General features: G+C 37.7%; 2 protein-coding genes across 8 annotated transcripts in view; one reads left to right on the forward strand and one right to left on the reverse strand.

Annotated features, from left to right (window-relative positions):
* Window positions 1-24,778, reverse strand: part of CASK (calcium/calmodulin dependent serine protein kinase) — a 188,578-nt gene that overhangs the window by 89,427 nt on the left and 74,373 nt on the right. For all 7 annotated transcript variants that reach the window (XM_066545497.1, XM_066545498.1, XM_066545494.1 and 4 more), the window contains exons 3-5: window positions 19,366-19,471; window positions 12,670-12,747; window positions 11,301-11,373 (exon numbers count right to left, since the gene is read on the reverse strand). In XM_066545497.1, coding sequence (XP_066401594.1) covers window positions 11,301-11,373; window positions 12,670-12,747; window positions 19,366-19,471 — 257 coding nt within the window. The remainder of the gene's footprint in view (window positions 1-11,300; window positions 11,374-12,669; window positions 12,748-19,365; window positions 19,472-24,778) is intronic.
* GPR82 (G protein-coupled receptor 82) lies at window positions 4,915-5,958 on the forward strand. Its single transcript, XM_066571666.1, has one exon. The coding sequence runs from the start codon at window positions 4,915-4,917 to the stop codon at window positions 5,956-5,958; it is 1,044 nt and encodes a 347-aa protein (XP_066427763.1).

Below are 24,778 nucleotides of genomic sequence, written 5' to 3' on the forward strand. Positions count from 1 at the left end.
CAACATTTGTAGTTCATGGACACAGGAGTATTGCCAAATAAACTCAGATCTCTTCAGAAGATCAAGTAGTAGTATAAGGTTTCAATACTGAAAATCCAAACTGCATTAAATTAATTAACTCTCCAGCTCAGAAATGAAAATCTGAGAGGGAACAGGTCTATAAGAAAATCTCTAAGAGCAGACATGGCACAGTAGAGGGGAACAGGAATGACCACATGATCTTGACAAAGTGCAGCATTAAGGGAGCAGCAGTCAGAACAAAGAGAAAACTACAGAAAGCAATCAGAAAATACTTCTGGATTTCTACAACTCTATAAATCAGTGTTTCAAGATATTAAAGGCCAGATGTATCCACTGTCTCAGAACAGGATCTGAAACTAGACAGCACTGTCATGTAGGAAGCAGTCACTACTGACCAAGAAACAAAAGCAATATATTTACTCTTTAGAAAAAAAATTTAATCCTTATGTATTTTTTTTCTGCAATAAGTTTTCCCAAATTTAAAGGGTGAAACACCAGGCCTTATAAGAAAATATTACTGAAGAGCAAACAGTCCAGAAACAACTTGGAAACCCGCTGAAAGTCACACTGTGACATGTCAAATGACCACAGAATCAGTCACTCAAATAGTGTGTCTTACTTCTCCTCTCCCTAGTGCTTCCTGATTACCTGAGTCTTCAGGTGAATTTTAACATGACAGTAATTCTATTTATTTTGCTTTCTCTATTTAAAGGCTAACTCAAGACACATCCCCATATAACTGCTTGAACCTCATTTTCCTCTTTACTCAAATCTATAAACACACACTTAAATTTCAGCGGGTGTACCAAAATATACCAGTGTTGTGCTGGTTTTGGCTGGGATAGACTTCACAATATGGGCTGTGGTTTGGCCTGGTGAACAAAAGCGTTGATACAGCCCAGCAGAGACAGGCTGGGGGTGCACAAGGACATGGAGGGGACACAGCAGGGACAGCTGGCCCCAGGGAGATCCCAGAGCACATGGTCCATGCTCAGCAATAGAAGCCAAGAAGGAAGCCTGGCTGTGTTGCTATTTTTAGGAACTCAATGGGCACTGGTCGGATGGGGTTGCTTTCTATCACTTGGGGTTTTTTTCTTTTTTTTTTAGGCTTATAAACTCTTTCTCACAAACCATGAATTTCCACTTTTACCCTACTGGTTCTGCCTCCCAGTCCACTGGAGAGGAAGGAAGTGAATGTGTGGGATTTAGGAGCTTTCTGGGATAAACCACAACCACTTACTTTAGTTGATATGGGCAGATTTGATCAGTGTTTCAGACAAAGCAGGAGAGCACCAGAAGGTGAGGTCTGTTCTGCAGCACAGCAGCCACAAGAACAAGACGGGGAAGAGGCAAAAATCATAAACAAAGTTTTCTCAATTTGACCCTTTTGATTCTCCACAACCCACTGAGGAGGAGTACGTGGGCAGCTGTGAGCCCACCCTGTAGCACCCACCTACCAGGGTTAAACCACAACAGCAACTTTCATTTTTGCACTGAAATTAAACGCAATTGCGGTTTTAACTTGAAAACTGGTGTTTCTGAGGACAGACAAATGCAATTATAGAAGAGGAGTGCAACTTATACTACTGAAAAACAAGTGAGAATCATATTATTCCCAGAACTGGGAGATTCACGTATGGAAGCTTTAGTCTGATGCTCTGATAGCACACAAGGCTGTGAGAGACAATGTCAAAGCCTTGCTCAAGTTGAGGAATTCCAGCACTGGGATATCCTGGGTTTTGTGGTTTTAGGGCCAGAAATCAAGTTGTCTGCATATAATGATGAAATGCAACATATGCTACCTATTGGCAATATAATATCTAGAACATGTTTATACATTAAGATGTTTATACATTAAGAACCATGATTAAGAGTGATCATGGTTCGAGAATAGAGAAAATGTAAATCATTGAGGTGAATGATACACATAAAAATAATTATGAAGAACTTGAGAGTGAATGACATAAAATGCATGTATTCCATTTGACTATCTTCAAATACATTTAGATAAAACACACCATTTGTAACTTAGGAGAAAGGAAATAGTCCACTAAAAGAATAAGGAAGGTGCTTCCTACAGCTTAGGACCAACTGCAACTGTATTCCTGGTACAGGTGGCATTTTAAAAAAACTTGTAATACTTCATCACTTTGCTACTGCTCTCAGTAATCCATTCCAAAATAAAGTCTGATAGACTCTAGTTCACTACAACAATCTATTATCATACAATAATTCAGAAAAAAATGTAGCAGTTATCTCTTCTTACAGCATGAATTATTAAAATTAAATTATAAATACTACAGGCAACAGTCAATAACCAACCAAATAATACTACCAAATTGAAAAAACCTGCTAACTGGAATTGTTCACATCACTCTCAGCAACTTTTTAGAATATGCATACTTGTATCTAAACCTCAGTGGAATGCCACAGCAACAAGGACTTCTGACACTACTTAAGAAACTATTAAACATGTAATAAATAGAAGACTGTCTCTGTTACAATGATTTTTAATATAATATACATTCAGAAGTGGAAAACAAAGTATAATTAAATCTAACAAGAACAAGAATTAAAGTACATGCAAACTAATTAAAGCTTCACAACCTAATTACTAATACTCCACAGCAAATAAATGTAACTGTAAATGAGCTCAGCTATGAATTCAGAATAGGAAGCCAGCTTATATGTCCATTATTTTAGAAAAAAAAATAGTAATAATGAGACTGAATAATGATAACAAATCATGAGGAGAATTTATGCTTAAACATAAGGCCAAACTAGCAAAACAAGAACCTTACCAAACTCGTGTTTTCATTTAGGGACTTAGAGGTTATCTTACGATCACAGATGTATCAGAAAGCAGAAAGCCCAAAAGTCTCAACTTCTGCAGAAGTGACCAGAGTTTGCCCTGTGATCATATCTATGCTGTGGAGGATGAAACTGTCACGTGTAGACCTCTGGATGCTTTGTGTGAAACACTGCATTTCTTGGATAGTCCATTGAGTCCATTTTGCCTGCCAGAACCCTTGGATGCATCAGGTTTAAATTGTTCCCCCACAATCCATCACCTGACCAGACAGAAGGCATGTGTCCATGTGGTCACTCATGTGAGGACAGACATGGACACAGCACTACTGCACATGGCCTTTGGGAATAGACAGCTTGTGGAGCTGAAAACCTGTGAAATATCAGTGAAAGGAGAAGTTTTCATGCATAAAATAGCAGTGTGAAGAAAAGTGGGCAGTCCTAAAGAGAACCCCTCCACCCCCAAAAGAGGAAAGTACTACATAAAGGATTGTGAGGTGTTTTTTTCTGTGCTGTACCTAAAGGAGTGTCACAGCTGCTCTTCCATGCTATCTCCACCTTTTTTCCCTAATGGAGCTGATCCTGTCTTAATTTCAAAGCCTTTTTTTGTACAGACATCATAATTTCTGAACTTTAAATGCCTACCTGCCTCCTGATATTGTAAAATGAAAGAGAACACTCTGGAAATCTAGTTATGTCAGAGAGAAATTTTTAACTGTACTCTCCAGGTTTCAGTGCCATCACTTTCACTGCAGCAGTGGAGAATTAACAGATACCAGGCAGAAATATTTCCTCTCAGCAAAAGACGGTGCCTGCAACTTGTATAGGTAAGCTTAAAATTACTGCTTCATTTTACCTGATGAAATTTGGTCAATTGCAAAAATTTTCATTAGACTTCTAAAATAAATAAATTCATTCAAGAATTCAAAATTCATTCATTCATAATTTACTTATTTACTTCTAAAAAAGTAAATTAATAATTTCTCTATCAATTCAACTCATTATAATAAAAGAATTTAATACATTTTTGTTCAACAATACATATAGAACTTAGTGTACATTAAAATGCAAGAGCTACAAAAGTTAGTTTAATTTGCAAGTTTGTCAAATTATACCTACAGTACAGTTTTAATACTTCGTGTCTGAGCTTTTTATAATTGCTACACCAAAACCTCTTTAGCATCTGAGTTCATTTGTTTATAGCTGTTTAAAAAAATATTATTAGTCTCTAAGTTTGAAATATTTTTTTTCATATGATTTGATATGAAAAAAAAGCTAACTAGGATACACTCCACTAAAATATGTATGTATATCTATGCATACAACAGTAAAAACTCTCCACTACAGGGTTGTAAGCTGAAATGTCACTTTTTACACACACTCATTGCACGGCAGTTTCATTCCCTATTTTCAGTTTGGAAACTGAGAAAAGACTGAAAAATGAACTTGGAAAAAATTAATATACTGCAGTTTTCAATAATCACTGTATATATGAAAAAATATAGACTGAGTTGCTAAATGTACATCTGACATTAGAGCTGTGATAAAGTAACACCACATACAGACATGAGCACAGAATAAATAAATAGCTATATATATATATATATAGAGAGAGAGAGAGAGAGATTCTTCAGGTATACAGACTAATTTATAGTTAAATGGAGGTACAGATACTCTTCTGCATTTCTGGAATTAAAGTAATTCTTTGCACTTAATTTGCTCATTTAATTTTCAATGGTCTGTAAGTGGTTTCCAAATTAGGTTACAGGCATTCCAGAAGACTGAGAAATAAACCAAGATCATAGAAGTTATTGCCAGACCCTAGCTTGAACCTTCTGCTTCCTAATTTATTTTATTAGATTCTAGGCACATAAAAGCTTTGGGGTTTAATTTTTCTTTATGAAACTTCAGTGGAAGAGAATGCCCAAGCTGTAACCTCATGCAAACTTAAGGTAACAGCATGAAAAGTCAGGGAGACAGAAACAGCTCAGATAAGAGCAAAGAAGAGATGTTAGATGTACATTATAGAAATATTGATTTTTAAATTGGGTTTCAGCTCTGACCACTCAAGAAATCCTGCCATAAATGAACAACTCATCATGTCTTCAGCCATCATCAGCTACCACCGTAGCTCTCCCCATCCTCTACTCCTGCCTGTTTCCCGTTGGAATCCTTGGGAACTTTCTGAGTGCCTGGATATTTTTATGTAAAGTGCCCACCAGAAGGACGCAGTACATTTACCTGGCCAACCTGGTGGCTGCAAATCTGCTGGTTTGCAGCACCATGCCCTTCCTGGCTGCCTACTTCGCCAAGGGGCACCGCTGGCCCTACGAGTCGGCGGCGTGCACGATCGCCCATCACCTGGGGACGCTGGTGATGCAGGTCAGCATGTACGTGACCATCATCATCCTGTGCTCCACTGCCCTCAGCCAGTATGCCACCCTGAAGAAGAACTGTGGCCCACAACACTCCCCAGCTCTGCCAGCAACCCTCCACGGACGCCTCCTGCACGAGTTCCGGCAGCCAAAGTTTGCTAAATATTTGTGTGCTGTTATCTGGCTGATTGTGCTCTGCATTACAGTCACAGCCATCACCTACAATGTCCAGGAGAGGGTTTCAGGAGAGTTCCCCACGTGCTACAACATCAAGGTAGAAGCTGGTGAACGTCCTGCAATGATTGCAGCTTATCTTGCCACTGTCTGCTTCTTTCTGGCTTTTATGACTGTTTTGTGGTCGTACTATTCTCTTACCAGACATCTGAGCAGTATACAAAAAAACACCTGTATTGGAGAAAAACATCTCATTTACAGAACAGTGAAAAGAAACATTCTTGTCATTCAGATGATATTAACTGTCTGTTTTCTTCCATACCATATTTTTAGGCCAATTTTCTATTTACTGCTTACAGATAATGACTGTCCAAGGTTAAATTATCTAGTAGAAATTAAAAATGTTCTTACTTGTCTTGCTGCTACTAAAAGCAGTTTAGATCCACTTATAACCCTTCTGTTAGATAAAACATTTAAGAAAAGTTTTTATGGCCTGTTTACAAAACCTACACCAGAACATCAAAAACCTAATGATGATATTTTCACTGAAATGGGAAGGAATATGGAAAGACTTTCATAGACTATAAATAATAATAAACTAATTTTAATTACCTTTAGGCAGGCTTTGATATAAAATGGCAAATATTTAAATAAAATGGTAACATATTGTATTTTCTTTTCAAATCATCTTGCTGCATCAACACTGGCCATATTAAATCCAATGTGTATATCCAAATGAGTCCAAGGAGTTTGTAGAGTGAACAGTGTAATACCCATTCATCCATGTAATACAAAAGATGTTTTACATTTGAGATATGGACAGTTCCTTTTACCTAAAAAGTCAAGGAAGAAGGCAAAAACTAGGCTGAAGTTGAGGACCCAGCTCTCTCTTGTTATCAGCAAGAGTTTTGGACACAGGTTTCTTTTACAAGAAGGCTGAACAAAGCACAGACACTTTCCTTGGGATGGGGGAACTGTGCTACACATCCAACAGCCAAGTAACCCCAGCAAGGCAGAACTGAGCAGTCAAAGCTTTCCAGATGGCAAAGTGCTGCTGACAGGACTGGTTTTAGATCATCAGCTACAAGTCTGGGTGAGCAGAGCTGTTCACTACCCAAGTGCTCTTCTGATCTGCACAAACCTAAACCCAAACCCCACCACTTCTGTCCTTCCTGAAGTACATTTTATAGGGAATGTAGCTGAATTATCTCAGCAAAATGCCTGTCTGGGCTTGTTTCTTTTAAAACAGTTTTTGAGGGCAGCATAGGCTGAAGACATTCCTCCTACATTTTTCTAGTCACGACCACTTGTTCCCCAGTGCTTATCAAAAAGGCAAGAAAATGAATGAATCTTGGGGAACTACTAATCAAATATAACTTTGTGACAGACTCTTAGCAAGATCCCATTCCAACACTTCTACACAGTACCAAAAAATGACACATACCTGATTATTTTCCTATGCAATCTGCCCAAGATGATGTCCTTTAAAGTTCTTAACTGCGTCAAAGTTTTTCTTGTTTCAAATAGTGGAAAAGCTTTTGTGCAGTACAGGCAATTAGAGAAACTACAAATTGAGTCCTGCACTGGTCTAGTATTTGACAGAAGAGTTCATGGAGGAAAATGCCCCAAAACTTAAAGGCATGAGGGATGAGGAGAGTTAGAAAAACACTACAGCAAAACAGAGCTCATGTGGCAAACTTCTTGCATTGCTTGGACATGCTGGTGCCAAAATCAGAAGTTAGCAGGTGACATGTGAATTGTTTAATAAAAACAATAAAACAACTAATTTCTATTGCAGAGAACACAAAATCATAAGGCAAACAGGCACAGAACCTGGTTTGCAAAGCAGTTTAGAGACCACAAGAGCCTGTCAAATTTTTGGTTAAGCCATTCAAATGTGCTGCATGGGAAGCCAACTCATCAATCAGAAGACGTGAGTTTTCTGACTGTGGAGCAAATGACTAAAACATATAAACTTATTGACCATAAAGTTTGTAGATGTTCAACTCCAGGTAGGCCAAGCAGAATAAATACACTTTTCTCAGCCCAACTGCTTCTGAACATACTAAGAGGTCAACAGGAAAAGGGCTGGACAAAACAAGCATGGGGACCTTGAGATAGGAAGCAGGGGCACAGGAGTGAAAATAAACAGGGGGAAAACAGTACTGCCTGAAGAAACACTGAGACATTATACTGAAAGTTTTGTTTTTGGAGTCTCTTGCACATTGAATGAGGAAGTGTATCTCAGAAAAAAATGTGGCCAGGTAGGACACTCAATTGTCCCTCTGAAAAAGGTGGTTTTGCAGCCTTAATCACTTTTTAACAACTTAATTTGTAACAAAATCCTCACCAAGAAGTTGCTACTAGATCTCAAGGATCTAGTAAGCTCTAGAAAATACAGAAAAAACACCAATTATTACTGTATGTCCCCAGAAAGCATAAAAGAAGTTTCAAAGTGAAAGGACTGGAAGGAAAGTAACATGCAACAGATTTCTTGTTCTGGGTATTCAGAAAAAGATAAAGAACAGATTCTATCCTGGTTATTTTTTAAATAGCCAAATATACAGTTACATAAACACACACAAACACATATATACTAGTTTTACTCATTTTTTAGATATGCCTAAAAGCAGAAGTGTAGGAGTGTTGAACTCTACCAGCAAAATCTGAACTGCTGAGCTAGAAGCAGTTCAGGCAATGAAAGACAGAAGTGGTAACTGAGTGTGCTCTCAGAATTCATATCACGGGTTAAGTTCTGTATAGTGCAAAAATCACCATGCAAATCTATCCACAGGTCAAGTCTCAGGTCACCTGGACCAACTCAGATGTGTATGTGACATGCAGTGCAGAGCGTAATACTTGGTCCTATTCCCTGGAAAAACTCTCTGGTTTTGGCTCCCAGTCACAGAAGTATTGAACTGAATCTTAATGACAGCCAAGGCAGAATATGTGTATTTTTGCTTTAGCAGGTTTATCTATTTAGATGATCACATGTAGGAAACAAGCATTCATACCCATTCAGATAAAGCCATAATGAAAATTTTGGATGTCTGCATTTTGCTGACAGGCTTACCCTGACCCCAGATGCACACTAATTTGCTAATCAGTAACATATAAAGGTACTCAAACTATGTGGAAATCATGGAACAATGCTGGAGCACTTGGAATGAGTTAAGGATAAAACTTCAGCAACTAAAGCTCTTGATGTGATTAAATTACTCTGACACCTTATATACTCTCACTCTTATATCCCTCAGTTATACTAAGAGGTACTTTTATAGCAACAATTTTGCAACTATGGAAAATTCTACATAACAACAAAGGCTCAGAAAGGATTGCAAAACCTCTTGATGTTTTACTGATAAAAACCGTTCTGTTAAAAGTTATTGCAAAAATAAGCCAGTGACAAATGGTACTCAAATTGCAGTAGGAGTTTTACAGGAAAACACAAGAATCTGATTTCAGAGCCACTCCCCCCCCCTTTCCCTTTTGCTGTTCTCTTACATAAAGATTTCTCTGTACACAAGCTGCTCTGTAATAACATTTGGTAATGGAAAAGACTTCCTTTCAATGCTGCTACTTTCAACAGTCACCTTCTGGGTATTCCTGACACAGCAAGGTTATGACAGAAGAAAAGGAATTGCTGAGTCCTCTATCAGTAGGTTGAAAGAACAGGAACAAATGTTGAGGTAAGGGAAAAAGTTCTTGACATTCACATTTTTGATGCACAGCTGTTTTGAGTTTTCTACCTTCCTGCATCTTCTGTTTTCCTTACCATATGATCCAGCTTCCAAGCACTGCAGGATCATGTTCACTAGGGTGAAGCAAATTTTTAATTGTCACTGATTATAAAGCCTTTAAGCAATGCTGAAGGGGGTCAAATGATGTACACAGGCTCAAGAAACATCTGGTCTCACAGAGCAATTAGGACAACTGCAGGCCATCCTGTCACATTTTGATTCTGACATCAGAGGTGAATGTGGGGCACAGGGAGTTTGTCCCAGGCTGGAGTCACTTGGAAAAGTCAGGTGAAGTTTTTGGCACCAGACAACAGCAAACTTTAATTTTGTCTACTATAAACTGTCTAACTTCCTAATCTGCCAGGAGCTAAGGGAGCACAAAAACAGCTGAAAGACACCTGAACCTTACATGGACTATAGGGTGCCGGTTTTCCTGAGCACCAAAAAATGCCCAAGCATTTTACATTTCAAAAAAATATTCACAGAAAGTCTAAAAGGGAGAAAAATGTAGCCTGACTATATCAACCTTGCAGATTTTATTAAAGCACTTTCACTTTCACCCATTCAGGTAATTTCTGAAGTGGTCATTTAGTCTATATCCTTTCAAAACAACATCTACAGTGACATCTAGAGCCTGGATACTGCAGTTTAATGTGTTCCACTCTCAAACACCACAGCTCTGCACTGCTTTTGCCAAAACAAAACACTGCTGGTTTACACTGCTTTACACTGATACCTTAGACATTTCTTCCTAACCCATGTAATTTGAACAGGTTCACTTCTAAGGATGGTATTTTAAAATAAAACAACCCTGTGATTCTGAGGTTCTAAGAGACAGGATAAGCACTAAAATAAATCCCCACTTTACCCTCAGCGAAATGGCTTCCCTGAGAGGCCACTGAAGATAAAATTTGTGTTTTTTTCAAGAATATGGTCCAAGAAAAACAACTGGGGCTTTCATGAAGACACAACAACATAAAGATGAAGTTAATTCTGAAATTCCTAAGGTACCAAAACCAAACAATTAAAAGTACCTACAACCCTCAACACAGAACAAGATGCGACATTCTACCAGCTGGTATTCAAAAATTCTAATTTTTAGACTCTGTTTTAAGAAATGACTATTAAAACAAAAAAACTTAAAAGGAAAGCCAGTTACATAATAATCTTGATTTTAAAAGGAAAGGAGTAAGAGGTTGTGAATGATCTGCAGTATCTGGGTACAGAAGACCAAATGACTTCTCATAAAAACCACAAGTTCAGTGTCTGTACTGTCTCCCCTCACAGGTCACCTGCAGGAGTCTGAAGCATAGTTTACCCTCCCTCCATCCTCTCTGTTCACTAAAATCCAAGAGTCACTTCTCAAACTGCACCATCAGAGCTTGCTAATATTTTCCTTAATTCCTACAGTGCTTGACTCACTTTGGAAGAAACCAAACTCTTGGAGAAGTGGGAATAACTACTTTTTAGGCAATGACAATAACAAAGATTATGCATATTCAAATTGAAGAGAGTCAAGACCACTTGGGTTAAAACTCCCAGCTACTTACAATGAAGTACTTTAGGGTAAACTACTTCCATAAATATCCATAGAAACAGCACAAAGTTTACCAGATTAGAACCAGTATGTACACACACTGGTCTTAAACACTGCATTTATCCTCCCAAACTTATTTATGTTAAAGAAGTTTCCATAATAATAAATGTTTATTGGACTGTCTCCAAGAAGCAGATAATATTACTAATATTGTAGCATTTAAGCCTGTGCATCTCTGTGAAATCTTAGTGTGAATGAGGGCTGTCATTATGCTGTCAAATTGATGCCAATAAACTACCAATTCCAGTTTAATTTATGCAATTAATTTATACACACATTTTTCTAACAAGAAGAAAATGCAAGCAGATTCCATATGAATATTCAAGAACTAGAAATTAAATTGACTTTCAAAGCATGCTGTAATCAAATGCATGTATAATTTGTGAATACAGACCTCCTAAATGTTCTATATTGATGGAATTAGGGTGGGCTTCAATCTTACATGACACAATAAGAGTAAAGACACACTCAGCAAATAAGAGATTCTTTTTCTACAGCTCCTCCCCTCTCTAAATTATAGAAATTAAAATTCAGTACTTTGCATTATTGTGGTGAAGAAAAAAAAAAGTAATTAAGCCCTCTTACCTTCACATCTCTGTGAATTATATTATTATCATGACAGTAACGTAGAGCTTCCAGTATCTGTCTCATGTAATGACTGAAAAAACAAACACATTATGCATGACAAACCTGCAGGAAAAATTACTATACACATTTAACAATCTAAGTATTACAAGTCTAACTGTATAAAACTGATCAACCAATTTAACCTCAAACATACAGAGTTTTGTAGAATGGAGTTTAGGTTTATAGTAGTGAATAATACAATCTAAAGCTTGAGAATTATTCTGACTGAAGATGAGGGAAATTAAAAAAGAAAAATCTGTGTTTTCCAGGTTTTTGTAAAGGTATCAAACAAGGTTCAATATTCTGCTTGATATGATAAAGAAATCAGGGACCTTTCATTTTTTTTAGTTAAAAAAAAACACAAAGAAAAAAAGAAAGAAACAAGTGAGTATCAGTGCCTGATTTATCTGAAAAGGACTGCACCAAGGTCTTGGCTTGCTTGGTGCAGACTGGAGAGCATCCTCGTTCTCCACTGTGTCCCAAGGATGCCCAGAGAGATCACTGCCCACAGCAGGGCCAACACCCTGTGCTGCATCAGAGCATCACTGGGGCTCAGGGAGTCCTCTGGGGGCTCCAGCCAGTTAAAGGCAATGTTTCTGCCCACAGGAACATCACAATGCACTGGATCAAGCTGCTCAGGGAGGCTGTGGAATCTCCCTCCTTGGAGAGGTTCTAGACCCCACTGGACAAAGCCTGAGCAGCACGATACAAATGCTGTGCTGAGCTGAGCAGGAGCTTCAAACACAGACATGGATGTCTCCTCCAACCCGGCTCATATCATGCTAAAAAATCTGCAGTGCTAAGAAAAGCAAACAAAGAATGCTGTGGGCTTTGAGCTCAACTACCAGGCCATTAGGACAGTGGATTTCTTTACCCTTTTGCAATTTTATAGTCTTTCATCTTAGGTAATCTCATAAGTGAAAAGGTGAGATGACCATAAATACAGTGATACATTAGGGAAAAAAAACCAAACCAACTCCATCTAGAAATAAAAAACCAAACCAACTTCACCAGTAAAATTCTCACCCTGTCAGGTAAGTCATTTAATGCCATCACATGAGAGATCCATAAAGGCAAGCACAGCCAATTAGGTATTAGATGTGAAATACAGTTTTACTCAATAATCTCATCCAACTCTGTAACTAGTAAATGGCAAAATGCTCCAAAATTCTACTTTGATTGTGCTAATTATTGCAATAAACATCTAGAGTGTGGAAACAGGATTATTTATAGTACAACTTTTAACTTTTAGCTAACAGATTGTACAACACTATATTCCATTATTTTCTATTTATCCTGAGGGATTAATTAAAGTTATAATAAATACCTGGCTACAGCTTCACTGTAGACAAATCCAGCATCTGCTCTCTTCACAATTTCAAAACACAGGTCTGCTCCATCCATACTGCACGTAAAAAGAGGCAAAAATGCTTAAAAACTGGTAACTACAATCAATTACATAAAAATGCTTTAAAAAAAATCTATTTATTTCCCTTACATAAATCTTACATAAAGTACTCTAGACACAAGTACAGTGCATTACTCATTAAAACAGCATTTAATGGGTAATCTAATAGAAAATAGCTTGCCACAGGTTAACCATTTTATGTCCCTCAAGTCATGTAACAGTTCTCTAAAAGCATTACCAATACCAAACATTTACTTAATTGCTTAAACTGCTCATTGAACAAGGTGTGCAAGAAAAGTCAATGCCCTGCAAAGAGGACACTGCAATTTAACAATTAGCTCCTGATATTAGGTTAAGTGTGTTCTTATAAGCATTACAAGTACAACTCTATACTAATGACTGTAGTAATAAGAAAATGTTTCTCAATTTGAATTTTAAATGAAGACTTTAAAAATACTCTAGAAACACAGTACAGTCTTGCCAGTTGGCATTGTCCTCTGCATAATTAAGCAGCCAAGATGAGATTTTACAGCTCACAGATACCTGAGAACACTGACAGCCCACATACTGTATCACCAGCTCTGAAACTTGATACCTTTTTCCTCTTCTCCCTCATCTTTCTGATCACCAAACTTCCCACAATGAGCAGCACTACACTTTGGATGGAGATATATTCACAGACCTTAGTCTGAAACTAGGCTGGCATTTCTCTAAATGAAAGCAGCCTGGTGCTGCCCTTCTTTTCCCTCTCCTGAAAGGGACCTAAGATTTTTACCTAGAAATGTTCACAGCCTGATGGGGCAAGAAGAGAGTAACAAGAGTTAACAGGAACAACAAAAATCACATAACTCATGTTAAATAAGGCACTTGCAAAAATATTGAATGTAACATGACATCTTCGGCCTTCACACCTTTTCTTTTTACACTCCACACAGAATCAAGGGGGAAAAAACCCAAAAGGCAGAATTTCCAGGGCATCTGGACAGCCAGCATTCCCAGGGCTGTTTCAGTGAGTTATTCAGAATATCAGCATCACTTCTGCTTTGTTACATACCTGCAATGCCAAACTTCTGCTTAGGGAGCCACAAGCCATGTACAGAAGCTTTAATTCCCAAATAAATCCCTATGGTCTCCCTCATGCAAAATACACTATCATGTGGATAGAGCACTGAAAACTGCAAGAGGGACTGGTGACCAAAAGAAAAGCACATTGAAGAGTGCAAAGAGCCCCATACTGCCAAACCATGACTGTTCTTTACTACATCAATATTCCTCTGTAGGTTTTTTTCCCAGCAGTTTTTCTGTCTTGCACAGCCCCTGACACCAGGTCTGCATACAGGGCCAAATATCACCCAGAGGATATCACAGAGTCCATACATCCCAGAGGATGTAAATATAAAAAATGTAAATATAAATATAAATATATAAATATCACCCAGAGGATATCACAGAGCCCATTCAGCAGCCATGGGGTAGGGACCTGAAATTCAGTGGCTCATTGGAAAAAATCCCTCATGTCAACCTCTCAAACCTCTCTCAAATGTAGAATATACAAAATGTATGATCAGCTACCAAAAATAAGGAGATGGCATTCTCATGAAGCAGCAGAACCCTTTAGAAGACTAATTAATGTATTTTATAACAAGTCAGTGAAATGAAAGATCCAGAGGCACTCAAGCTTTTTAGCAGCATCAATAGTTCCTGAGACAAGGAGGGAGGAGTGTAATGTTTTTACATTAATTTTTCTATTACACAAGGTGTTTATAATCAGTCTGGTCTTTAACATGTTATTTCTACCTCCCACTTACAAATATCAGCATTTTTAACTGAAATTTTGTACCAGTAAGTGCCAGTTTGAATTTCTTCTTGGCAAATATGTTTGAAAGTTTTACTCCATTAAGATGAACTCTGTTGGCCTCCCAAGCACAAATATCAGTCAGGTGTATTTTAATCTCTGACTTTAATTGACCATTTTTTTCAAGACAAAATGTTTTTTAAAGAGAAGACTGTGATTCATGTGCAAAGAGGGATTTTATCACTCCATGTGATACAATATATTCAATACATGATACTGAATTTTACCTGAAAATCAAGAGACTTTTGTCTAGCTGAGGCTGAAAACAAGCCAGAGTCAACCTCAGTTATAAGAAATCCCAGAAAAGTCAGTGAACCAACAGACTAAAAACTCATCAACAGCGCAATCACAAGATGACTTTGCAGAAACTGAAAGCCTTGTATGATAAAAAAAATAAAGTTTTTGAATATTGATGGAATGAAAGTTTAGGAAGTCTCAAGGGTTTACAACTATCAACATAAGCATGTGAAAACCACAAAAAACTAAAAAAGATAAGTTCAAATCCACTGAAGTAAACATACAAATATATTCATGCTGAAGCCATAAGTGGATGATGCAAAAAACATTTAGGAAAAATCAGAACACAGTCATAACCTGAGAGAATTCCCTGACACCAGCAGAGGGAGCTCATGGAAGGGACATGAACTGACTGGGATGGATGTATTTTAAATAAATAAATAAATATACACAATAAGTAAGTAAGTAAGTAAGTAAATAAATATATATATATATATATATATATATATATATATATATATCTGTATATATGTAAATCTGCTCTGACACCAGCAGTGACTGAAAAGCAGACAGCATACTGCTTAAGAAATGTGTGTTTTGATACTGGGCTATGATAGCTTTGAATTTTGCAGACCTAATAGGATGTGGCTTACAATTTAATTTCTAGATGAAGAATGAGCAAGCTTTAGAAGCCCTGCTTCATTTAGGGAACTGAATTATTACATAATGAAAATAAGAGAAAAAAATTCAGAGTTGACATACTACTCTGAGTTTACTGAGTTTTGTACCACGTATGTTCAAGACTTGTGCACAACGGCATTTTTCCCCTCACCTGGCCAGTTTTTATATATTTGCCATCTTCACTTACCTCAAATAAGCCAACTGCAACCCTGTTAAATACTGCTTTTATGAATTTGAGATTTTAAACCTGAAGCATTTTCACGTTAGCTACATTAAATGGCAAAGCAATAGGTATACAACTATATTTATATATACATCCTAACTGCTAAATCTTAACACATCAATTCTTCTAATGTCCCAAGATATAAATCTCTCTTAGAATACACCAAGAAAAACAAATCCACCTATGTATAGTGGTGAGACAATACTCTGCAAATTACCAAATTATCAAGGTATTTTGGAAAGCACTCACTGCTCCTGTATCTGAGCTCTTCAGCACGGAAGTACTCTCAGTCCATATATACTAAGGATAAACTACAAATAATGTACTCATAAATCTAAAATCTAGTTTTCAGACCCTTCAAAATGAACATTTGCTTTCTTTTAGAAATATTGCAAGTAGCTCTGGCCCTTCTCAAAGTACTCTCACTGATAAAAATCAATGATCATTAGGAAAAAATGTAATAAGCAACAGAATATTAAGTGACACTTGTATACCACAGAGAAAGCAGTATTCTAAATTAAACCAGGAGGCTGATGGGGGATCTCACCAGTCTCTACAAATGCCTGAAAGAGGTTGTAGCCACGTCAGGCTCAGTTTGTTCTCACAGGTAACAAAAGCAATCAGAAAAGGCAAAATGGCCTTGATTTGTGCTCGGGGAGGTTTACATTGGATAGCAGTAAAAATTTCTTTACTGAGAGGGTTGTCAAGCATGAGAACAGGTTGCCCAGGTTAATGGTGTAGTAACCATCCCCTGGGTTCTTTAAAAAATGCATAGATGGGGAGTTTAGGGACCTGGTGTAGTGGTGGACTTGGCACTGCTGGGTTAATGGTTGGACTTGATCATCTTACGAGGTCTTTTCCAACAGAAATGACCTCATGATTCTATACAGCTGCCAGCAAATGACATCAAAAACGGGAAAGAAAATTGCAACCTTATTATTGAGAGTAGAATTGGCCTTTCCCAGATGTAAGGTGTCTCCAGAGCCTCCAAGGGATCATTTCCTTCAGAGTAAAGAGCCTCTCTAGGGGGCAGCTGGGATGTGTGTGAGGGAAACCATTTTGCACAGGTACATCCTCTCTCATTTGTTATACAGTAACACCTAAATACTTTTAAAATAATATTTTCAGCTTAGCAATAAGGCCTTCTGAGATAGGGTCTGCTTCTTACTGCACACATGCACTTCATCTATTATGGCCACCTGCTTCACTGCAATTTATTACAGCAGCACCATGCAGCCTGCTGGTAATCTGAGATACAGGCCATTCTAAAGAGTGCTTGAGCTTGTGTATGAATAAGGGGTTCAAAATAGAGCTCATTTTTTGGTGTTAAACCTCATTGCTACTGTGCATCTTCATCAGTGCTTCTATGAATCACGGTTTGATTTTTAAAACATTTCTTTTCACAAAAGCTTTCAAAATTGGGCACAAATTGTACATTTTCCTGAGTGGTTCAATCAGTTGTTCCCAGGTACATGCTATATTTGCTTATTTCACTTGAACTTTTCCTGTATCAATAGGTTTGGCAAGGTATTCAGGGTTCTAGCAGCTGCCCCATGCAGCTCACAGCCTATGAACAGCAATGTACCATTTATGTGCAAGTGATGGCACCAAGGTTTAGGTCTGGTTATTCCACACATTTTATGTGCTGGGCCTGCCTTAGTTTCCATGCAAAGCACCTGCCAGCCCACAAATCACTCATCACAGATGGGTTTATGTCTCCTCTGCAGATCTGTGTTATCTTCCCCTTTTCAGTCCCTTCAGAGTAACTAGACCCTAATGAAATATATTTTATTACTGTAGACAGAAATTTGCTGCGAATCAGTTGAGCTGGTTACAGTAACAGCATAATGAACAGAAAGCAGTATGGAGGAAAATGAATTACCTACATGTACAGAGATGCTTTTGTGCTAACTCCAAGTTTGTTTTTCTGGTCACAGCTACAGAGTGTGCCCCTAACAGCTCAGACTCAGACCATGCTGTCTCACTCCACACAAACACCAGTCTGCTGTGAATCCCTTTACCAAAACATCCCCCCAGCACAACACATCCTGCCACAGCCCTTCCATTCCCTCCCACATCTCAAGCACAGGTGCTCCTACTGCCCCATTTTCTATCACTGCCACAAAAGACTGATGATTTTTGTGTACAAAGAAAACAAGGACATACATATAATAAACAATCATCATCCCTCAAATAATTTAGCTTTGTAATTCCTTCTTTTGTGTGGCCTGAAGTCAGGTGCAGTGTTTGTGTAGTAATTCTAATTGTTCAGACTTGCTTTTTATGTGTACAAACATAAATTATAATAGGGTTGTCATTAAAAAATAATTACTACTTTTGTCTCATATTTCTGAACTATCAGCATGTTAAAAATAGAAGCAACCCCTTTTTTTTTCATTTCAGAATCTTGTTAATTATCTGAGTGTGACTACCCAAGGTGTACATAATTATTTCATAATAGGGTAATTAAAGTGTCTTGGTCAATGCTTTGGGATTCTCAAAATAAAATGCAAGTCAGTATTGAATCAAAATGTACAGAGAGGAAAGCATATAACAATTATTTCACAAAACTGTAGGCTTATAAACTCATTTAAAAAATACAGAAGACTTGCAAACAACAATTTTCTGCTTTACCTAATGTTTTTATTGTGGATTTTCTACTACCTCAGTGGTAAAACATGTGAGAATTATTTTTTATGTGGACATCTCAAATCAAATTCTTGGCTCTAGTGGGTAAGCCAGTTTTACCACACAATCCTGTGTGATGTGGTTACTCCAACATCAGCAGCTCAAATCCATCCAAAACACAATGGAGGAAGATCAGAGAAATTTAGGAGGTACAGTTAGATATGCCCAGACTGACTAGGAATGAATATATGGGGAGCATAAAAGGAAGAGATGGTAGGCAGAGAGAAAGAAGATCAAATCCAGAACATGCACAAAAGACCATTTCAACATGGCTGGTTGTATCCTTCCCATTTAGATAAAACCTATCTCAAGAAGAACTAATAATTTGCTCTCAAAGAAAGAATGTGATAATTTCAGGGCTGCCCCTCTTCTTTGTTTCTTGATGTTGAATAAAAATACCTGTCCATTGCTGAAAAGTCATGTTTTCTTTCTCCTTACCACTAAACTTTTACATTCAAGCTTTCAAAACAAATCTTGTAGACAAAAGCCTCTTTTCATATATTGTGAACAGGTATATTGATTTACAAGAACACTTAAAAACACCAATAACTTTACTTTCTTATCTAATAACAGGAAAGCAGTGCCAAAGAAGTAACAGTGTGGAAAGAAATATATAAAATTTCACAACTGGAACAAAATACCCTCAGTTACCCGAAGATGATGTCTACCAGCAGATTTTCAACTCATTCTTTTACCCTGCAGCCATCAAAAAAGATCATGCCTGTCTTTGGGGAGCCCTGATGTTCACCACTTAAGACACTGGGATACTTGGGTTTTTTTATTTGGGACAATCTTGACTTGCCAGAAGTAAATATTTTCAAACTACTCAAGCCCTCTGAGCTACAAAACCTACAGGTATGAGCAGCCATATTTTAGGATTTTATTTAGCAAATGACAACAGGGAAAGGTGGAATCAAGGAGAGAAACTTACAACTCAAAGACCATATAAAGCATTCCATCTGAGCTGTACGTCTCCAACAGTTCAACAATGTGAGGATGCTTCAGCATGTGACAAATACTGGCTTCTCTCTTCAGATCTGTGGAAGATAAGAAGGTAGTTGCAGGTTAGCTATATATTCAAGCTGTTCAGAACACAATGTTTGAAAAGATGTACACATTTGAAATTTCTAAAAAATTCATTAATCTTTATAAAGAACTCTGACAAGATGGTACTTAATTATGCTTAATTCAAACACATATCTCTCAAAATTTAATAGATTATTGAATTCACATATTAATAGAAGATCTCCTTGGTCATAGACTGAAGAACTCTACAGAAGTAAGTTCTTTGAATGTACAGTGGCAGACTACACTGAGATTTTCATCCTAAATATTTAACAATGCTGCAGAATTACCTCCAAATGCACAAGAAAGACTTTCACCACACTACAGAATTACTAATCAGTGGAGGTCTCTCAATCCTCTGCTCAAAGCAAGGTAAACTGGAGCAGATTGTGCAGGGCCACACCCAGCTGAGCTCTGAACATGTCCAGGTGTGGAAACTCTACAACCTGCCCAGAAAACCTACACTAGTACCTGATCATCCTCAGAAGTAAAGAAGTGCTTTTTTATAGTTAAATTTCTTGCAGTTTACTTCTTCAATAGTATTTATTTTAAAGTCACATTATATGAAACGGCACTGGCATAAATTTTAATCAGCATACATTAGTTTGCATCTCTGCTCTAGAGAAGAGTGAATAAAGCAGGAAAAGTTGCAGCTAAAAGAAGAGCAGAAACCATCCTGAAATCTCTCAAAGCTTACAAGATTTTGTTTTAAACAACTCCTACTTTTTCTGATCAATCTCACAGATCAATCCTTCTGCACAAAAAGAAATGCAAAAAACCAAACCACACTGAATTAATTTTCTTTCTTCTTTGTTGAAACAATTTGGTATTTTTGTTATTTAATCATCCTTAAACTATTTTTCTTTTAACTTATCTACTTGTATTCTAAAAAGAATAGCAAAATCTTGAATGAATAGCTTTGATGATAATTTGATAAGTGAGGAAAATATCAGTCTGAATTCTGAAGCAAGCATTTTACTTTTCTATCCTCTTTCCCTGCAGCTGGTTATTGATCAAGAATGACCTACACATGAATTTATGGAGAAATAAAAATATCATTTCTTGGTTTGAGAATATTCACCATATAATTGGGCTACACTAGAAAGAAAATTACAATGCACTATTTTCACATGTGCCCTCCTATATTCTTAACACGAATCAATTATATTGAAAAATGCAAGCAGCAAGATGAAGATTCCTTTATGTGAAACATTTAACAGGTAACTCAGATTTATGCTAGACTCTGGATCTTTCAGCCATCTATAAATTCAAATGAAAAGCTGATAGTTTGGAAATGACTGAATTTCAATCCAAGAAAAATGTTCAGATCCATGAAGTGCAAATTTTGTTACCAGAACTTTCATGTGACACCTGCATTATGTGTCCCCTCCCTCAGAACCTTGCAAATGCAATCTAAAAGCAAAATGACAGAGCAATGCTTTAGAAACCACCATGTAATGGCACCTTAGGAGCTGCAAGCTGAACAGCAAACAGAAGTATCATTCAGTGATACAGAAGAAATTTTGATAAAGAAATTAATGTAAAATTTGGCCTTTATTTGTCCATCTATTTATTTAGATGAAATTCTACAACCTAAGGAAACAGCAGCGTGTCTTTCACTATGGAGAATACTCACAGTATCAGTTCTTACACCACCTTCATGCACAATAACTACTAAAGGCACACTGTAACCTTCCCTTCCATCACATTAGGCAGTGATTTGACACTAAATGGTTCCCATCCCTTTCCTAGGCAGAGGGGTTCACTGAAGTACACATCCAATCCTTTCCAAACAGGATCAGAGATGAGCGCTCTGAGGAGCAATGCAAGGGAATGAAAAACTGTGATTCTGTGAATGACTATGATCTTCAGAAAATAGGCTGCCTGAATTTTGTCTCTCCCTTTGTAACAACTTCAATGCTGCCACACTTCACCATGGATCTGATACTTATTTCAGATGGAAAGCCAAGTGAAAATATTCAACATGAAATTGCAGGAAAGTTCTGCTTTATTTACAGGCAAAATCGTGCTCAAAATAGTTTATTTTGGCTGCTCCCTTTATTAATATTTTGTGGGCTTTATTGGAAAGGAATTAGAACTGAAAGGAAGAAAGTATATGCTGCCATTTCCCTCATTCCTCTGTGTAATATTGGATGAGTGCAGCAATTGCTCAGACTGAGCACCAGCACATGAGGAAGGAGAAACAAAGTGGAAAATAAAATCTCCAAACAGGAAAACAAATGAATAGAAGTTACAGAACAAGGCTCTTTATGACTAAGGGGTCTTGGGGCTAAGAGCAGAACAAAGTCCTATTTTAAACACAGCAGGGACTTGTTCAACAGTAGGCCTATTAAGAAAAAGAAAAGGAGGTATAAAGAGACAGACAAGCACATGCCACACTGATTCAACAAAGCCACAGGGCAGGAAAGAGATGATGGATTTTGAAGTACATTTGGATCATGACCCAAAGGCCAAAATAAGTCATGTTTAAGACCAGTAAAAAGGAAAGGGGAGGAGGAGAAAAGGCAGAGATGACAACTATGTTTTATTGTTTGCACTTAAAAAATGACATCAGCATCTACTCAATCCTTTAGCAAATGCCTTTTTTAGACTGAATTAAATTTTACCTCTGCAAGTCAAAGAGGTAAATAAAGTGCCAAGTACCCACAGACACATTCTGAATCCAACACAAACCCAAGCAGATGCTCACTTGCACCAGGTGATTAAGGATATCCCCAAAAAATCCCATTATTGTCTTGTGAGCCACAATATTATCTGAGGCATCATTCTGAATACCACATTGTATGAACTATTTGCTACCTCCTGTTAAGTTTTCTAAACTTCTGGTGAGTATTTGAGCCATGTTGTGTAGTAATAAAGGTCACAGACACACTTCCCATATTCAAATTAACCTTTCATAGTCCAGACGCTTACAAAAGATTCAAGACAACTCTAGCATCTGCCAATGGAGCACATTGGCTTTAAGCAGCAAGAGGTGTCATTTAGCAGTGGTCAGTGTCCCATATTTACAGCTGTCTCCTCCACAAGTAAACAACATTTAGCTGAAAGAACACACCCTGTAGGTCTTGGAATCTAAACCAAACTGTCATCTGTTAGTGGCTGGACTATCTAACTTCATTTGAATCCTTTCTGAACCTTCATCTATTCATTTTTCTCTTGTTCTTCATATGGCTGAAGAAATTACTTTCTGGTTCATTCTTTAATCCTTCCCTGCCAGCACTTTTTTCAAAATTAAACGTAATTGACAACAGGGATAATAAATAGAACTGCAAGTTTTAAAAGCACAAGTTTTATAAGTTTCTTTGCCAGCTGCATGAAAGGTATTGTCACACAACCAGAAAGAGGGACAAAAACCTAGTGTTCCATTTAACTTGTTTAACACACAGGCTCATACTTTACATCACAATTTAAAAAGCATTTACAAGCTATCCTTTTACACAACTGTTACCAATAAATGTTCCAGAATTTCAGTCTGTTTACAAAACTTTGAGGGTTTTTTTAGCAACTGGAGACATGTTAAAGTTTCCATTTTAGACCTGGCTACTTATTTAGGGAGGCACTCAAGTTGTTTAAAGGGCAGAAAAGTTCAGACTTTAGTAACAAAGAAGAAAAGTTCAAAGATGGAAAAGAGAATTCCCAACCATAATCAGCACACAGAAAAAATGCAGCCTCATGTGTGGATACCAACACTGAAAGTGAATTGCTGGATGCACTAAAAAAGATAACTGCTCTATATAATTGCACAGAAAGATATATCAGTCTTTGATAAAAAACATAAAACATGAGTATTACTTAAAATTCCCATGGGAATTAACAACCTAATATCCTACACACCTCTGAGAATTCTGGCAAACACCTAATTTCCTTTCAAAATCTGATACCCAAGGTTTTAAAACACCTCAAATATACTGAACACATTTTCAAAGTATGTTAATGGAAGAATTAGATGATCTCTAGCAGCCTACATAATAGCACCATTTCATTATTTTAAAAGTAACATGCACAGACTGCAGCAGCCCCATCTTTTTTTGGGACAGACAGCTCCAAGTTTCTTAGCAAGATGGAAGACGTGTTATTTTTATGTATACACAATTCATTTTTATACATACACCATTCTGATTTTCCAGGTTCAGTCCTTTAAAGGATTAGTTTTCCAGCCACAGCTTGGCCATCACAGTATTTTGAAAGGAAGTACTTCAAGAGTAAGCTTCTTGCTTAAACTGCTTCTGTATTTTTTTACAGCAAGATATGATTATTTATAACTTAAATAGATTTGGTAGTACTGAGTTTTAAAGGGAAATCAATATGCTTTGTTCACTTGGTTATGTCATTCTCACCAACCATCCTTAGGTGAGCATCATGGAGAAGCTCCTGACCACCCAAATGGAATTCTTCCAGAAACAGCTAAACTGAACTGTGTGTCTTGAAATGTGCCTGATGCACCACCTGAAGCATGGACAAGGGAGACACTGAGATCTCAGCCCCAGCTGTTTCACCCTACACACAATTGTCCTGTGGATTATTAGCCTTTGCTAGATGTTAAACTCCCACTCAGCTGGGCAGGGGTAGAAAATACAAGTAACAAGAACAAAAAAACTCATGGGTTGAGATAAATACAGGGAAATCGGCTGTAAATAACTGATAAACAAACACTCTTGATGAAATTAACTTATTTTTTTTGCCAATTAAAAGAAGATAAACACGAAACCAAGAAATTTCCCCCCCTCCTTTCATGGGCTTACCTCCACTGCTTCACTTCAGCCCCTCGAGCCGCAGCTGTGAGGGGTGCAGGGGTGAGGGCCATGCTCTCACTGCAGGCTCCTCTGCTAGCCCAGCAAGGGCTCTCCATCTGCTCTGCCATGGTCAGTCTCCTCCTTCCCTGCCCTTGCTGTGCCTTCTTTTTGTTCCACACTCCCTACACTTTGTCCCAGGGTTCCCTACCCCTCCTGAGATGTATCTGCACAAAGCACCACACACGAGGCTGATGGGTTCAGCTTGGGCCCACTGGGGCTGTCTGGGAAGCCACAGGCCTGAGCCTCTTCCCACAAAGGCTGTCCCTGCACCCTCCTGTCATCAAAAACTTGCCACTTACATTTAATCCAGACCTAATTCCCTTTCTGCTGCAGACATCACACACTTCTGCCTCAGATCATCCTGTAACAGCCTCGTGGAACATCCTGCACAACACCAAATTCCAGTTTAACCAATCACACCCTACCTGAGGTGACACTTCCAGGGAAATACTGACTCAAAAAATT

Source organism: Molothrus aeneus, chromosome 2 (assembly GCF_037042795.1).
Source record: "Molothrus aeneus isolate 106 chromosome 2, BPBGC_Maene_1.0, whole genome shotgun sequence".
NCBI classification, from domain to species: domain Eukaryota; kingdom Metazoa; phylum Chordata; class Aves; order Passeriformes; family Icteridae; genus Molothrus; species Molothrus aeneus.

Coding starts and splice junctions, on each gene's coding strand:
- GPR82 (XM_066571666.1), top strand. CDS start 4,915: ATGAACAACTCATCATGTCTTCAGCCATCATCAGCTACCACCGTAGCT.